Source organism: Lissotriton helveticus, chromosome 1_1 (genome assembly GCF_964261635.1).
Source record: "Lissotriton helveticus chromosome 1_1, aLisHel1.1, whole genome shotgun sequence".
Taxonomy (NCBI): domain Eukaryota; kingdom Metazoa; phylum Chordata; class Amphibia; order Caudata; family Salamandridae; genus Lissotriton; species Lissotriton helveticus.
Genome location: NC_136057.1, coordinates 1,100,162,500 through 1,100,180,655, shown reverse-complemented (window position 1 = coordinate 1,100,180,655; position 18,156 = coordinate 1,100,162,500). Strand labels below are relative to the sequence as shown.

Here is an 18,156-nt window from a genome sequence, read left to right as displayed (position 1 = left end):
TAATGAGAATATGACCCCAAAGTTTTAAATAGTTTGTGGGAAATGCGATTGTGTGACATGCATTATATGGGATTAAGTATCCCCAGCGTACATGATCAGGATATTGCAAGTCACCTCCGAGTTCCCAAAACCTTATAAAGGAACTTGACCTTCTGTCTCATTCCTCTATGTGGTTATGGAACTCATTGGTTACTCATAATATCCTTATAGTGTACGACAGGGGTTACTTTATCTCTAATATAACATAGTGCATGTGCCAAACTGAAAGGCAGCAGGGGACAGCCCACACTGCCTAATGGTTCACTTGCATCTGTAAACTTTCTCAAGGTCTGGATATCTCTATTCACATTTATGCAAATGAAACAGAGTGGTTGCTAAATGCCTGCATAAGAAGAAATCAAATGTATGCTTATGTCAGAACACCCTGTGTTTGGTGGGGGAAATGAATGTGTGTGCAGTGAGTATGCTATGCGATAAACAAGAAACCATCCAAGAGTTCCCTCCTAGGCTTCATGCAGCCATTTGACTTCATTTTCTCTCCCTTCCTCTCATGGTGCTTAGATATGAGTAGGTTGATGTTCCCGTAATTAACCCAAAATACCCCAGCAGGGACGCTGCCCCAAAAGGTCGTATGTTCTCCAGGCAGACCATGATGTGATTGTTTACATCTAATCAAGGTCTGCTTCGAATGGGAAAATCTAACTTCAGCCACTGCTGGAGAGAAGGGCCAGTTTATGGGGCTGCCATGGATCGGGAAGAGATGAACATCTTTTATAAAAGAAAATATGAACTTTAGAGTTATTTCCCAAGCCAAGTTATGTTTGTATGAACATAATGTGAAAATGTACACAAAAACCAAGCATTTGCAAATTGGATGACAACATGGCGCTCACTGCAAAAACTATAAACGTTTGTTTTAGTCTCCTCCAGACTAGAAAGTAGGCTAGATAGCAAAGTAACCAACACAAATGTCTTTATTTACTAGAAAAGGTTTATGAGAGAAAGAGAGAGAGACCGTTAATTTTATTAGATGGGGTTTAGATGTAAGGCACAATATGTTTCCTAAAATTCTAGATGACTGTTTGTTAAAATTTTTGTCCCATTGAAATATCCCTGTCAGTAATGAACATCCGAGCTCTGGATGCATGCAGTTGTAGGAGTTTGCTTATGCTAATTTCGCGATCTTTTATGAAACACTTACACATTTCATAAATATAGCCACATTTAATGGATTTGCAGTACAGTGGGGAAGATGTAGGACCATTCTGATTTTACAGGTTGCAAATTGCGATTTACGGCTTGCAAAACAGAATGCACTAATGTGTCTCAGACACATTTAGCGATTCTCAATGGGGTCGCAAATGACCTGCTTCATCAATATTCATGAGGCAGGTCGTAATATGCGACCCATTAGAAATGGGCTACTATTACAGGGATGGTGGCATCCTGGGGACAGCAGACCACCATGTCTGTGTTTGCTTTTTAAATAAAGCAACTTTTGTTTCCCTGGGATGTGTTTAAAAGAAAAAAATGGGAAGTTTTCTTCTTTTTATTGTTTAAGGGCAGGCAGAGGTCCGCTCTGAATTTTTTTTCCGCTTACATTCACAAAGGGGAAATGGTCCCTAGTTCTAGTGTCAACTGACTTACCACCTACTTAAAGTAGGTGGTAACTGCAATTGTTTTGCGACCGCATTTGCGGTTGCAAAACAATCGTATATACCAATGCGACTCGCTATTAGGAAGGGACGCCATTGACACGCACCTTTCTAATAGCGACTTGCAAGCCCTATTTTGTGAGTTGGTAATAGGTTACCAACTCGCAAAATAGGGTTTGTACATGCCACAACCCTTTTCAGCGGTCGCAAACAGCCAGATTTCCTGTTTGCGACTGATAAAAACCATTGTACATTTGGCCCTGAATGTCCTCAACTCTAGTTTTTCTTCCGCTAAATATGACATCTCTAGGATCTCGTATTGGTTATTTTACAGGACATCCCATGCCAATGCTATTTGTGTAGGATGCTTTTCCCACAAAATGGAAGATGTTCATCAGAAGTGCAGTGGTATAGTTGGAGAAAATAAACCTTTTATGAAAGTGTAAAATGGTGAATTTTACCATTGTATACTAGCAAAATAATATTTCATACAACCCTTAACATATCCTATTACATTGTGGAGCATCTTAAAGGACTGTTGGTCAACTGTCAGTTAACCATCATGCAACCACAGCAACTTTCTCTTTTTAATATCATTGGTTAAGGATGGTCTTTGCCCTCTCTTATCTTTTAATATAGTTGTTAAAATATTGTCGTAATGCGTAGGACTTCGGAAGGGGCAGAAATATCAATCAGGATAAGAGAGAAAAGTGACCTTAGATCTTGGGGGCTTGGAACTGTCCTGTGCAAATAGGCAAAAGCCAATAAAGGAGTCAATGTAACTTGTGACATTTCAGACCTCAGGTTATCTGTCTTCACAATTGACTTCAGTATGCCAATTGCCAACCGATGTGTTGAGAACTTTTGTTAAACCTGTTTTCTGATAAGACTTTTAGCCATTTGCATTTTATTTATGTTCCACAGATCTATTATCAAATCCAGGACATGATAGATAATGTTCCTGTAAAGTACTATTGTATATAATTCCAACAATGTATTTTCCCAAGTTACAGATAGTGGTACACCTTAAAAATACTGTAATTTGTTGAAGACTCAGCAGACACTCTTCTTTTTTATTTTCCATATTTTTGCATCCAATGTCCCAGACTATTTATGTATGTTCCAATACTCTTGTGTTCTTTATTAGTGGCCAACCAATTCCTAGAGTTGAATACACACCAGAAGAAATCAAAACCTGGGGAACGATCTTCAGGGAACTCACAAAACTCTATCCAACTCATGCTTGTCGAGAGTATCTGAAAAACCTCCCATTATTGAGCAAGCACTGTGGATACAGAGAGGACAATGTACCCCAATTGGAAGATGTTTCCATGTTTCTTAAAGGTAAGATGAATCTATTGTAGACAGAATTGAAAGCCAAAAATGAATCTCATGTACACTTTCCATTATACAATTATGACTATATCAAATCTCATATAGATAGTGATAGATAAAACAGATTCTTACTTGGTGAGAGATTGGAGTGTTGGAACAAATCAAATGTTTGTGATAATAGCTAACTACATATTGCTGCATTACAGATCAATAGCAGTACATCATTAAGGGCACTTGACATTGTCAGCATTTACCAAAATATTGCTCACAGGGCCATCCATGGCAGGGGCCGATTCTCCATCTAGATAAAACTGCAGAGATACTCACAGAACACACCCTCCACTCAGGAAATGGCACTGATTAGCTTAGATGATATAACAGGCCTCCTTGATGGCGGTCCCATCCCTGGGTTGCTCCCAGAGCCAACAAGGGTGGTGTTCCAAGCATGGAGGCGGCACTGAGTTGAACTGCCCAGGGCTAAGCATGACGAGTCGGACTGAGGTGGACGGGATGGGACAGGCAAAGGACATCTGAAACCCCCCTTTGGCTAGGCTGCTGGCTGGACTGGGTGGCACCGGTAGAGGTATTTCAAGGCTGGGACCGTATTGGAATTTTGTGCTTGAGGGACATGTGCCTTGCAAAAGGGCAGCCACATGAAGTCCTTTCAGAACCTAAAGATTGACTTTAACCTGCATGGATTTCAATTTTATCATACATACAGTTGCCGCATGCCTTGGTGGATTATCAGGAAGTCTTTGGAAGTACACTTTCTCATGGGACTCCCGGTAAATGGAGGGCTATCTCAGATCTATAGGACTCAAGTGACACACTCCCCACTCTTTATGGGGTCCCTGAGAATGTGCTGGGAGGGGTAACTAGGCCCACTGGAGGATGTAGAGTTGATGAATGGATGAATAGCGCCCTCTAGTCTGGTAATCTTTGCATTCTCTGACTCATCCAGTTTCAATAATTACACCCGGCCTACTTTACATACCGATGACTATGCTAAGGCCATAAGTTCCTGTTAGAAATGGGGGTCTCTAGTTAGCAACGGTTTGTCCAAGTAAGGACCCAACTTCCTAGTCAGGGTAAGGGGATACACTTCTAAAATAACCCCTGCTCACCCCCTTGATAGCTTGGCACGAAAAGACAGGCTTATCTCAGAGGCAGAGTGTAAAGCATTTGTGCACACATACAGTAGTATAGTGAAAACACTACAAATGGACACCACGCCAAGTTAGAAAATTAAGTAATCGTTATCTAAACCAAACAAGACCAAAACGACCAAAATCCACATTACAGTAATCAAAATGTAATCCTTAGAAGGTACAAACAGTTCTGTCCATAGCAAACTATAGATGTAACACTTTCAACACAAAGCACCTTGGATGCACCACAATCATAAACAAAAAAAGTGGCAGGGAAGGTGATGCGTCAGTTCCTTACGTCCAGGCAAGGTGATATGTTGGTTCCTTACTCCAGGGGAGGTGATGCATTGGTTCCTTACTGCTACGCAGGGGAGCTGATAGGTTGGTTCCGTACTAACGGGGAGGTGATGTGTCGGTTTCTTAATGTGAGGGGAGGTCATGTGTTGGTTTCTTACTGTGGCCCCGGTGTCCTTGTAGACTTCACACCTCGGTGCGATACGTGGGTACCAGGGATGAATCAGTACTCGATGCGGCGGTGGCAACTGCGCTGCATTGGTCTCTCCAGCTGCTCTCCCATGATGTGTTGGTTCTTGCAGCTGCACAGCAGGCCTGAGTCGGAATTGGTTTGGTGATCTCGAACTTCGAAGATTGGTGCACAGGATTTGTCATGTGGTGATTTCTCCAGCCACAGGCAGGCGCTGCGTCGGTTTCTTCAGCGGCACAGCAGCAATGCATCAGAAACAGGTGCAGATGCATCGCTCTTCTTTTAGTTGCTTCACTTTTCTAGCTCCCAACAGCAGGAACAATCTCCCGAGACCCAACTCAGCAACAGGCACCTCTTGGCAGGTCAGAACTCCCAGCAAGGACGTTCAGAGGAGCTGGTGATGAAGTCTTTGTGTCCCTGAGACTTCGGAACAGGAAGCAAGCTCTCCTTCAAGCCCTTGCAGATCTTCTTCAAGAGGAGACACAGCAAAGTCTTTATCCTCTCCTCTGCAGAAACAGCCACTGTAGGCCAAATCCAGACAGCACACAGCAATGGGGCAGTGCTTCTCCTTCAGCTTTCCCAAGTTTTCCTTGGCAGAGGTTCCTCTTGAGTCCAGAAGTATACTTAAGCTCTGGGGTCTGGGCCCCAATATTTATACAGCATTTCTCTTTGTTCTCTTGTGGCAAAGAGGCTCTGTACTCAGTCAATACCAGTTCTGTCCTCTCTGGTCTCAGGTGGTTTCTGGAGACTGCATTGTGTAAGGCAGACCAGGCACATTCAGGTGAAAGGAACTCTCTTCTCCCTACACTAAATGCAGCCCAGGTCTATTTAGCCCAGTTCTGACTCATCCAGGATACACCACAACCCCCAGTGGCTGTCTACAGTGAATCCACATCCCCAGCCTCTGCCACACTCAAGCCAGACAGCCAATCCACAAACCAGCAGAGGCACACATGATGGGTTTCAAAGAAAATAACTACTTTCTAACAGCGGTATTTTCTTTTTTTATATTTTTATTGTGCTTTTTTTTTAAACACAGAAAAAAAACCTTAACAAAATCAGGTACAGTCATGCAGTGTCGTACATTAGTAATCCACACATCAGATAGTACACTTTTATATCCACGGCGGGCGATTTGAAAAGGCATCAGTGCAAACCCTATATAACAGTGGTATTTTCAAACACACAATATGAAAATCATCTTTCCTAAAAGATGCATTTTTATATTCTGAGTTTAGGCATACTAAACTCCATCTTTCTATCTTGTCCCAATGGAAAGTTATACTTATAAGATGTTATAAATAAACTCCCATTCTATCTTATGGGACAGAGAGCCTTTCAATAGTGAAAAACACAATTCACTGTAGTTCACTATCAGGACATGTTACACACATCAGCACATGTCCTACCTTTCATATACACTGCACCCTGCCCACAGGGGTACCTTGGGTCTGACGTAGGGGTGACTTACATGTAAGAAAAGGGAAGGTGTTGAATTGGTGCACTTGCCAGGTCAACATGGCAGTACCAGACTGCACACATACACTTCAATGGCAGGTCTGATAACCTTTTGCAAAGCTACTTGTGTGGGTGGCACAATCAGTGCTGTGGGCTCACTAGTAGCATTTGACTTACAGGCCCTTGGCACACACAGTGCACTGTACTAGGGACTTAGTAGTAAGTCAAACAAGCCAATTGCTTAAACATCAATCCATATTCACAATTGATAGAGAGATAATGTACACTTTGGCACTGATCAGCAGTGGCAAAGTGCCCAAAGCATCTAGACCAGCAAAAACAAAGTCCAGCACACAGCAAAAACACAGGAGTCAGAGGCAAAAATACAGGGGAAACCACACCAAGGTTGCCATGTCTAACATGTGTCTCCTCTAGCTAAAAAGTGGGGAGAACTACCCATCCTCCTGGGAGTTCTCGTCACTAAGACGGAAGAATCTGGACAGACCATCAGCATTGGCGTGTTCTGTACCAGGGCGGTGTTCCACCGTAAAGTCCATCCCCTGTAGGGAATTGGACCACCTCACAGTTTTGGGTTCTCACCACTCATCTGCATCAACCATCTGAGGGGCCTGTGGTCTGTTTGAACCCGTAAATGAGTCCCAAATAAGTAGGGCCTCAGCTTCTTCAGTACCCAGACCACAGAAAAAGCCTCACACTCAATTGCACTTCACCTCTGTTCACGGGGAAGTAACCTCCTACTAGTGAAGGCTACGGGTTGGTCTAGGCCCACATCTTTCAGTTGTGAGAGAACAGCCCCACACCATGCTCTGAAGCATCTGTGTGCGCCACTAATTCTTGTGAAAAGTTGGGCGCCTTGAGCACGGGCGCCGTGCACATGGCAGATTTCAGGGCATCAAAAGCTATCTGACAGGTGTCAGTCCAGTTTACCTTCCTGGGCTGCTTCCTGGAAGTCATCTCAGTCAAGGGGGCAACAATGGTGCCATACCCCTTTACAAATCACCTGTAATATCCGGTGAGGCCTAAGAAGGCCCTCAACTCTGTCTGGATGTTGGGGGGTTCCCAAGCCAGAATGGTATCAATCTTAGGCTGTAGGGCCGTCACCTGGCTACTTCCTAGCTGGTGTCCTAAGTACACCTCTGATCCCTGCCCTATCTGGCACTTGCTGGCCATGACTGTGAAACCTGCCCTCTGCAGGGCCTTCAACACTTCCCAGAGGTGGTGCAGATGTTCCTCCCAAGTGGCACTGAACACTGCAATATCATCCAGGTAGGCGGCACTGAAATCCTCCAGCCCAGCCAACACCTGGTTGACCAACCTCTGAAATGTGGCTGGGGCATTTTTCAACCCAAAGGGCATCACCTGGAATTGGTAGTGCCCCTCTGGGGTTGAAAATGCAGACCTCTCCTTGGTCCCATCAGTTAAGGTAATCTGCCAGTACCCATACGTTAAGTCAAATGCACTTAGGTACTTGGCAGCTCCCAACCGATCAATGAGCTCATGAGCTCTGGGGAGGGGGTGTGCATAATTCCTTTTGACTGAATTTAGCCCTCAGTAGTCCATACAGATCCAAAGTTATGGCATGGCACCGGGTGTGGCAACCTTTGGGACCAAGACTACTGGGCTGGCCCAGGGGCTGTTTGAGGGTTCAATCATCCCTAGAGCCAACATCTTGGAGACTCCCTCCTTGATGCTAGCTTTCCCCTGTCATCAACCTGTAAATGTTGTGTTTTACTGTAGGACTGTCCCCAGTGTCTACATCATGGACACACCACTGAGTGACACCAGGGATCAGGAAGAACAGAGCATCAAACTGCCTCAACAGCTGGCGGCAGTCCCTTTGCTGTTCAAGGGTCAGGGCAGGGGAGAGGTTTACACCGTACACTGACCGATCATGTTCCTTAGCAGACAGGAGGTCAGGGAGAGGCTCATTCTCCTCCTCCATTCAATTATCTGTCACTAGGAGCATGCTCACTTCGGACCTCTCCAAGTGGGGCTTGAGGTGGTTCACGTGTAGGACCCGCAAAGGGTTCCAGGGAGACTGAAAGTCCACCGGATAGGTGACTATACTTTTTTGCTCCATCAACTCAAAGGGCCCAGTCCACTTGTCCTGGAGCTCACAAGGCTCCACTGGGGCCATAACTCACACTTTTTGGCCAGGCTAAAACTTGATCAGAGTGACATTCTGATCGTACCACCTCTTCATCTCTTCCTGGCTGGCATCCAGATTCGCCTGAGCGAGTCGTCTGAAGCGCTTAGTCTGATTCCTGAAGGCCAGCACGTAGCTGTATACATCCTGGGGCGGTTTACTTGGAGCTTTCTCTCAGCCTTCTTTGACCAGACTCTGAGGTCCTCTTACAGGATGCGCATACATGAGTTCAAAGGGATTGAACCCTATGGACTTCACTGTAAGCAAACAGCAGGCATGGTAGAGGACATCCCACTTACGCCTCATGGGCTCTGCAAGACCAATAATCGAATATATGCCGTTACAACGCTTGCAATTACAACACATGCTTTTACAACGCAGTCTTTACATCGCAACTACCATTACATTGCATGATTTTACAACTCATGCCATTACAACACATTTTTTTAAATTACCATTACAAAGCATTCCATGATAACACATACCATTACAACGCATACCATTACAATGCATAATACTTTTAGGGTAACAGCAGGGTAAGTGTTGGATAGTGTCGGGGTAAAAATTACTATTCCCACTCCAGTGAGTGCAGCAGTAGGGTAAGTGTTGGATTGTGTAGGGATAAAAATTACTAAGTGTTGGATAGTGTAGGGGTAAAAATTACTATTCCCACTCCAGTTAGTGCAACAGTAGGGAAAGTGTTGGATAGTGTAGGGGTAAAAATTAATATTCCAGTGTATCCCAAAACCCATAACCACCCTAATACTAAACAAATCTCCATTACTTACCTTATAATGCGTTGTAATGGCATGCGTTGTAATGGTGTGCTTTGTAATTGCATTTGTTGTAGTGACATGCATTGTAATGTCATGCACTGCAATGGAATGTGATATAAAGGCAGTTGCATTGTAACAGTTGCGTTGTAAAGGTAGGTCGACGTAATGACTGCGTTGTAATGGATATTTCCCCCAATAATCATGCTTTTTATGGTCCGGTTGAATCTTTCAACTAGCCCATCACCTTGGGCGTGGTAAGGAGTGGTGAACTTATAGGTAACGCCGCACTCCTGCCACAAGGACTTCATATACTTGGATATGAAGTTGGTACCACCTCTCTGGGACCCACATGGGGAAAAGGTCCCCCCCAATGTCTGGCCTACCACGGTGGCCTTCGTAGTCCAGAGAGGGATAGCCTCAGGGTACTGGGTGGCATGATCCACCAAGACCAGGATGAACCTGTTGACCATAGCTGTCTTGGGGTCCAGTAGGCCCACAATGTCAATACCCACCCTCTCAAACAGGGTGCTGACTACAGGAAATTGTTGGAGAGGAGCCTTGCACTTCCTCCCACTCTTTCCACTTGCCTGGCAAGTCGGGCAAGTCCTACAATGCGTGTCAGAGTCCTTGCGCATTTGTGTCCTATAAAGTGGGTGCCAAGCCTTTCAAAGATCTTGTCTTGCCCCAAATACCCGCCAAAGGGACATCATGAGCCAGACACAGTAGGAAGGCTCTGCGGCACTGGGGTACCTCCAGCACATGGGCTGATCCAGGCTCAGCAACCTTAGGATCTCTATACAGGAGAGCATTCTTCCAGTAAATCCACTGTGATCCAGACTGATCAACTGCTGCCTGGTTTGCAGCCTACTGCCACAAGCCAACAAGAGAAGGGCATTTCTGCTGCTCCTTGCAGAATTCCTCCCTTCCTGCTGCCAATGGGTCAGCTCAGACAGGTCCCCCAGTTTGCCACTTGCTCCCCTGTAGATTCCAGGGCATCCCCCTCAAGATCTGCCTCCTCCTGGACCGTAGGAACTTTGGGGGCCAGTTTCCTGTGCCCGCCTCTTCTCTTTCTGGCAGGCATCTGGGCCACTCTTCAGGGCTCCATCTCCTCTTGATTGCCCTTACCGGCTGCCATTGACTGAGTGGTCACACACACCCATCTCAGTCAGACCCAACATCTCCAGATGAGACCTATGTTCCATCTTCTCCCAAGGGGAACTCTCCAGGTTGTTACCGAACAGACAGTGAACACGCATGGCTGGTCTCACAACTACTTTCAAGGTACCTGAGACCCCCACTCAAAGGGAACTTGTGCCACTTTGCAGAGGCACTCTGAGTTGTCAGCTGCAACTACTGTTTAAAGTACATTGGGGACCACCTACTCTTCAGACGCTAGCCGACAACTCACAGCTGTCACATTGGCTACAGTGTCTCTCAGAGCCTGCACCCTACGGCCATTTATGGTCACCCACTGCCCGTATTTCTTAGTGTTTGTGGGCAGGTGGGTCCTTGGGACCATCTCACTGTCCCCTAGCGAGACAAGGGTCAATTCTGCTGTCTCTCACTCTCCTTGGGGACGCAACTCCTACCCCAAGGCTATGCTAGTCAACCCACGGGGCGGTGCACCTGGTGGTCAGTGGTGGCTTTGGGACACTTAGGATCCCCTATGAAGTGACTCACCTGATCACAAACATTACACTCGTGGGGACTATTCTCTGCAGGCTTACCTGAAGAGACCCATGGCTTCTTACCACCAGGGGGATGGGAACCCTTCCCATGGGAATTATTTTGGGGCCCTTTTTGGAACTGCTTTTGTTTAGCCTTGTCCCCCCACTCTTCTAGTGGGGACCATGCTCACCCTTGGCCGAGTCAACCACATGCCCCTTGTGGACCCTGGTTCTGACCCAGCGGTATGCCTCTACAGCAGGCTTCCTGGGGTCAGCCAGCTTAATGTCAATCAAGTGCTCCTGTAGCTCGGGAAAACTATTATCAGACAAGTGCTCCCTTGCCATCAAATCATAGAGCCCCTGAAAATCATTTACCTGGCTACCCTTCACCCAACCATCCAGTGCTCTGCAAAAGTAAGCAACATACTTCACCCAAGTGTGTGATTCAAGTTTCTTACAGGTCCTGAACTTCTGCCTATATAGTTCTGGGGTCAAGTCATATCTCCTGATTAAGGCCTTCTTCATAGGAGCATAAACCACATTATTCTCCTTTGGTAAGGCAAGCAAGGGATCCCTCCTTTTTGCCATGAAGCAGCCCCACAAACCCTCTCCCCCGTCTCTCTCAGGGGCTCTGTCGGACCTCATTTCTACCCTGAATCACTGACTAATGTAATCACTTTTCACACAATCCTTGATCAATGTCTTAGGGATGTGCACCCTCCCTTCCCCAGGCACAGAAGACAAGCTGCCATGAGTGGAACTGGACTCCACACTCTTGGCTTTTATGTCCAGCTCCTTCAAACTTCTCCCATGCTCTAAGAGCATCCTATTTTCCTCCATGGCTAGTTACTGCCTCTCCAACTCCAATTTCATATCCTCCATATCACTCTCTTTCACAAGCCTGAGCTAAGCAAGCTCCATCTCACGCACTCCACTTCTCTTTCTGTCCTCCAGCTCCTCTAGAGACAGTCCCTTTGAAAACACACTGCTGTCCCCCTGGAAAGCACCCTCCCGCCAGGCAGAACCTATAACCCATCCTTCTGCCCATCTAAATTCTCTGCCTTCACTATAGGCACCTTTGTATGCTCACTGGAATTCCTTGATTCCAACCAGGTCCCCAGCGCCTTTTGGTAGTCCTCCTTTCTGGTGAGGCCTCTTACTGAGATTTTAAATTATTTGCAGATGGCTTTCAGTTGTGGCACAAGTAGATTTCCACCCAATCCTCTTCAAATTCAATATCTACAGATGCAATTGATGCTGGTTTTGTCATCGTGAAAATTGGCAGTTCTCAAGTTGCAAAAAAGTCCAAAAATAAAATGTTCCACCAATAGTAAGTGGTTGCGTAAAGGTCTGAACTATACTAGTAGTGTACACCAATCACAGTATGTAGGGCACAAATACAAGTTTGCATCCTCACTGCTGACCACCAATGTTAGAAATGTGGGTCCCCAGTTGGCAATGGTTTGCACCTTTTTTCAAGTAGGGACCCTTCTTCCTAGTCAGGGTAAGCGGGATACAGTTTTAAAATAACCCCTGCTCACTCCCTTGGCAGAAACCCCTGCTCACCCCCTTGGTAGCTTGGCACAAGCAGATAGGCTTAACTCCGAGGTAGTCTGTAAAGCATGTGTGCACACATACAATAATACAGTGAAAACACTACAAATGGACACCACACCAGTTTAGAAAAATAAGTACCTAAACAAACAAGACCAAAATGACAAAAATCCACAATACAATAATCAAAATGTAATCCTTATGAGGTAAAAACAGTTCTGTCCTTAGCAAACTATAGCTACAACACTTTCAACACAAAGTACCGTGGATGCGTCACAATCATAAACAAATACAGCTGCAGGGAAGGTGATGCTTTGATTCCTTGTGCCTAGGGAAGGTGATACGTCGGTTCCTTTCTCCAGGGGAGGTGATGCGTTGGTTACTTACTGTCATGTAGGGGAGATGATGTGTTGGTTTTTTACTGAAGGAGAGGTGATACATCGGTTTCTTACTGCGGGCCAGTGTCCTTGTAGACTTGGTGCCCTGGTGCCAAGTGTGGGAATTTGGGATGCGTTGGTTCTTGATGTGGCAGCGGCGGCAACGCCGCTGCATTAGTCTCTCCAGCTACCCCACGATGCGTTGGTTCTTGCAGCCGCACAGCAAGGCCGGCGTTGGAATCGGTGCGGTGATCTCGGACTTCGGATAGCAGTGCACAGGATTCAGCGTGAAGCGATTTTTCCAGCCGCGGGCATGCGCTGCGTCAGCTTCTTCAGCGGCACATCGGTGATGTGTCGGAAATGGGTGCGGATGCATCTCGAATATCTTAGTTGCGTCTCTTTTCCATCTCCCAACAAAAGGAACAACCTCCAGAGGCCCAACACTGTAGCAGCCATCTCTTGGCAGGTCAGAACTCCCAGCAAGGAAGCTCAGGGGAGTTGGTGGTGAAGTCTTTTTGTCCCTGAGACTTCAGAAAAAGGAGGCAATCTCTACTTCAAGCCCTTGGAGATCTTCTTCAAACAGGAGACACAGCACACAGCAAAGTCTTTATCCTCTCCTTTGCAGAAACAGACACTGCAGGCCAAACCCAGACAGCACACAGCAAAGGGGCTGTACTTCTCCTTCAGCTGTCCCAGCTTTTCTCCTTGGCAGAGGTTCCTCTTTAGTCCAGAAGTATTCTAAAGTTCTGGGATCTGGGCCCCAATATTAATACAACATTTCTCTTTGTTCTCTTGTCGCAGAGATGCTCTGTGCTCAGTCAAAATCAGTTCTGTCCTCTCTGGTACAGCTTCCCGGCAGGAGGTGGAGATAGCTTTGTGTAAGGCAGACCAGGCCCATTCAGGTGAAAGGAACTCTCCTCCCCCTACCTAATTGCAGTCCAGGTCTATTCAGCCCCGCGCTGACTCACCCATGAGAGGCTGTACACACCTCAACCCCCCAATGACTGTCTACAGTGAATGCACATCCCCAGCCCCTGTCACTCCAAAGCCAGACAGTCAATCACAAACCAGTAGACGCACACAGGATGGCTAAGCAAGAACATATCTACTTTCTGGTTTCTAAAAGCGGTATTTTCAAACACACAATATAAAAATCATCTTTCCTAAAAGATGCATTTTTATATTCTGAATTCAGGCATACTAAACTCTATCTTTCCATCTTGTCCCAATATAAAGTTATACTTTTAAAATGTTATAAATAAACTCCCATTCTATCCTATGGGACAGATAGCCTTTCAATAGTGAAAAACTAAATTCACTGTAGTTCACTATCAGGACATGTTACACATATCAGGACATGTCCTACGTTTCACATACACTGCACCCTGTCCCCAGGGGTACCTTGGGCCCCGCATGTAAGAAAAGAAAAGTTAGGGCCTGGCAAGTGGGTGCACCTGCCAGGTCGACATGGCAGTACCAGACTGTACACAGACACTGCAATAACAGGTCTGAAAACCTATTGCAAGGTTGCTTGTGTGGGTGGCACAATCATTGCTGCAGGACCACTAACAGCATTTGACTTACAGGCCCTGGGCACACACAGTGCACTGTACGAGGGACTTAGTAGTAAGTCAAACAAGCCAATCATGGAAACACCAATCAATATTCACAATTTATTGAGGGAGCACTTGCACTTTGGCACTGATCAGCAGTGGCAAAGTACCCAAAGCATCTAGACCAGCAAAAATAAAGTCCAGCACACAGCAAAGACACAGGGGATCAGAGGCAAAAATACAGGAGAAAACCACACCAAGGATGCTAGGTCTAACAGCTCCCTACCCCCGTATGCTTTAGATGCCCAGAGTATGAAGGGTACTTCTGTCAGATGATTTGGTGCAGCCCGGTCATACAGAACTACTGGGTCACAGATATGTGCCTCTTTATCAAGGGTGCTGGACACTGGTGGGACTGGTTTAATGCTTGCTAAAGGGACATTGTCAAATACTGAGGTCTGAGTGAACCCTATTGTACAGTAGAGGTAGGGAATGGGTTGGTGTGGGTAACAAGAGAAGTCTATGTATGCAGTAAGAGATTGCCCCCAGAAATACTAGAAGATATCGAGGAAATGGTAGGCTTACAATGGTTTGTGTTGAAGGGGATTGGGGATGACAATTGCATCCTCTAGGATTTTGCACTGACCTTTTCATGTGGGGAATATGGACCTGTATCCTATGTTACTCATACACTGTATACCAGAGAAAGACTGCTTATTACTGTGTTCAAAAACAATAAAAAAATTACTATAAAAAAACCTGTTTTTTTGGTTAGAAATATCAATTTTAAAAATAATTGTTTTAATATTGTTTTTATTAGTTAAGTTTTATATTGTGTTTTAAGTAATTTCATGTGTTTTAGTTACTATATTTATTTTAGGTGGTAATATTGTCTTATGTACATTTTTTATGGTTTGTAATTTTAAGTGTTTTATTAATTTATTTTTTAAATTGAATTAGTAATTTTTAGGTTATTAGTGGGTTGTTGGGTTTGTAGGGGAATAGGGTGAAACATTACTCATTTATAATTAATTTATATTTAATGATAAGGATGTTCACATTGTAAATTAATGATTCATTTGATTATTAATTATGTAATTTTTAGTTCATATTTTCATTTTAGTATGTTAATATTAATGTATAGTTTATTTTTATTATTAATGAATAACATATTTAATTTAAATCTAATGGTAAGTATTCTTTAATTGTAACTTAATGATTTAGTTCACAAATATGTTAATTGTTTAATTGTTAATCATATGGTTATTCTATTCTGTTAAGTTTAACATATTTAAAAAATAATAATTTTGAAGTCCTCATTTACCACCATGGTTTTGAGTCGCTGTACAGCCCAACAAGGGAGAATGGCATAAGGGAATACAGTCGCGCTGCCTCAGTCAAGACTGGGTGGGGTGGAAAGTAACGAGGAATAGCCCATTCCCCACAGCAACGACGGACTCCATGCGCTTCAAGAACCTCGTTACCTAGCTAGCAGCTACCAACCATTGGGCCAATTACCATCATTGCTGTTACCTGCCAGAGTGTCCACAGAGTGTCCACAAGAAGAGACAAAATGGCGCAGCAGGGGGATTATAACCATGGCCGCGTAATCATCGGACCCCCCCCCAAAAAAAAACAGTACCGTCAGTGGAATCAGGCGAGAAGATGCCTAAAAGCTCTCTTATCTTGTCTTCCAGCCCTGGCGAGATCTAATTTTGAGATTTGAAGGATTGATGTACGCCAGTCATGAAAAGAGGGAGCAGAGGCATCCTTCCGTCGCTTACAAATCTCTCTGCGAGCGGCCAGGATGGAATAAAACAGAAGGTTCCTGGCTGGACTTCGAGTCTGGTCCACGACTCCAAAGATTACGAGGCTTAGGTCGATCGTTACTATATAACCCAGGGAGGATGTAAGCCTGCTGCTTACAGAGTCCCAATATGATGCCAGATGAGGGCAATCGAAAAACATATGCGCATCAGAGGCCTCTTTTAAGCCACACCGTGCGCAAGCCACTGAGCCCCCCGGGGAAAACTTGGACAACCTTTGCGGAGAGTAATATGCCCTATGTAGGGTAAAGAGATGATTTCTACGGAGCCAGGCTGGTTTAACTAGGTCCCACAAAACATTGCAAGACGCTAGCCACAGATCTTTCACATTCAAGCCTGGCATCGAAGGCCCCCACAACAGCTCAGGGAGATGGAATTTGCTGTCAAGTTCTTCCAAGATTAGGCTGTACCATAGAGATGTCTCTTTCTTTACAGGTGGTTTATCCAACAGGAGAGATTCGAGATGGCAACCTCCCCCTAATGGCAGGTAATTCCTTCGTGGGGTTTGGGTGGTGAATGCTTGGGCCCAGCTCGATATTTGCAAATATTTAAATCTAGAAAGACTGGGCCCCACCTTGTTTACTAGACATTCCCATGGAAGCAGGGTCCCCTCCACAAACAGATCTCCCCAAGCTGCTATTCCGGCCTCTCTTAGTGGGAGTGCTAGAATGTCACCCACCCAACCTTAGGCCGCGGGAAGATCCCATATTGGAGATCTGCTGGAGTAGTACCCTAATTTTATAGAGGACCTCAACTTAGCCTAAGTTTTTGCCTGGCCCGGTAGCACCTTCAATTTTACCTTTTTAAAGAATTTGGGGTCGCCAAATTTGAATAAGAAGCCCGACTGGCCTACCCCTTCACCCTTCAATAAGGCCAAAAACATACTCCCCAATCCCTCATCTGTCGGCGTTTTTCGCAGCATTCGTGCGTGTGATAGCTGGAATGCCCACGCATAGATCTGCAAATCAGGACCTGCCAGCCCCCCTTTTCCCTGCGGCGCCTGATTTTCTTCCACGCTATCCTTGGATTTTTCTTATTCCAGATAAATGAGGTAATATCGCCCTGTAACTTAGCCAACCAAGACGGGTCAAAGTAAAGTGGAATTGTATTAAATAAAAAGAAACCTTAGGGAGAATAGTAATTTTCACCAAGTTTACTCGGCCTTATAAGGACAGGGGAAGGTGGATCCAAGCTCCCATAAGCTTTCGACATTCTTTCGCAACTGCAGCAAAGTTTAAATAAGCGATCAAATTAATATCTTTAACGATGTTTAACCCCAGATATCGTAAACTTGTACTGAGTTGCTCATTGAATCCCGACAGATCCTCATTCCACACCATTAGTCTTTGAGGCATTTACCTCATATCCTGAGACTTCCCCAAATTCCATCGCTAGCTTAATGGTTGCCGGGAACGCGGTGCTAATCTCTGATGTCATGATCATTACGTCATCCGTGTAAAGGGCCACCTTTTTTTCCCATGCTCTATAAATAAAAGGTTTGATGGTATTATCCTCTCTTAATTTATCAGCAAAAGGCTCAATATAGAGGTTGAATATCAGAGTGGATAAAGGGCAGCCCTGCCGTGTTCCTCTTGTAACCGCAAAGAGTTCAGATAAACCCCCATTTATCAATACACAGGCCGTAGGACTCTGATACAACAATTTTACTGCTCTACAAAAACCCTTACCCACATTGAATTTGGCCAAGGCCCCCGATAGGTACAACCAGTTGACCCTGTCGAAGGCCTTGGTGGCATCCAACGTGAGGATAGCCAGTGGCATAGAGTCCATGGTCGCCATGTCTATGGCACCGATGAGATCGTAAGTTAACTCAAAGAGTAGGCGACCCCGAAACGAAACCCTTCTGACTAGGATGTAGGATATCTGGAGCGACCAGGCTCAACCTTTTTGCTAAAAGGGATGCAAAGATTTAATAATCTGTATTTAGAATTGATATGGGGCAGTATGAGCCTCAGTTAGTAGCTGGCTTACCCAGTTTCAAGATGAGCGTTATGGAAGCATTGTTCCAAGATGTTGGTGGAGACACCCCCTCTTGCAAAATTTGATTGAATAAGACCGCAAGGAAAGGGGATATTTCTTCCATCAAATTTGTATAGATCTCGGCTGGCAAGCCATCAGGGCCAGCAGCCTTGCCC

General features: G+C 45.1%; 1 protein-coding gene across 1 annotated transcript in view; it reads left to right on the top strand.

Moving 5' to 3' along the window:
- TPH2 (tryptophan hydroxylase 2) overlaps positions 1-18,156 on the top strand; it is a 260,084-nt gene that overhangs the window by 86,588 nt on the left and 155,340 nt on the right. The window contains exon 7 of the mRNA XM_078649202.1: positions 2,803-2,999. Within this exon, the coding sequence (XP_078505328.1) occupies positions 2,803-2,999 (197 nt within the window). The remainder of the gene's footprint in view (positions 1-2,802; positions 3,000-18,156) is intronic.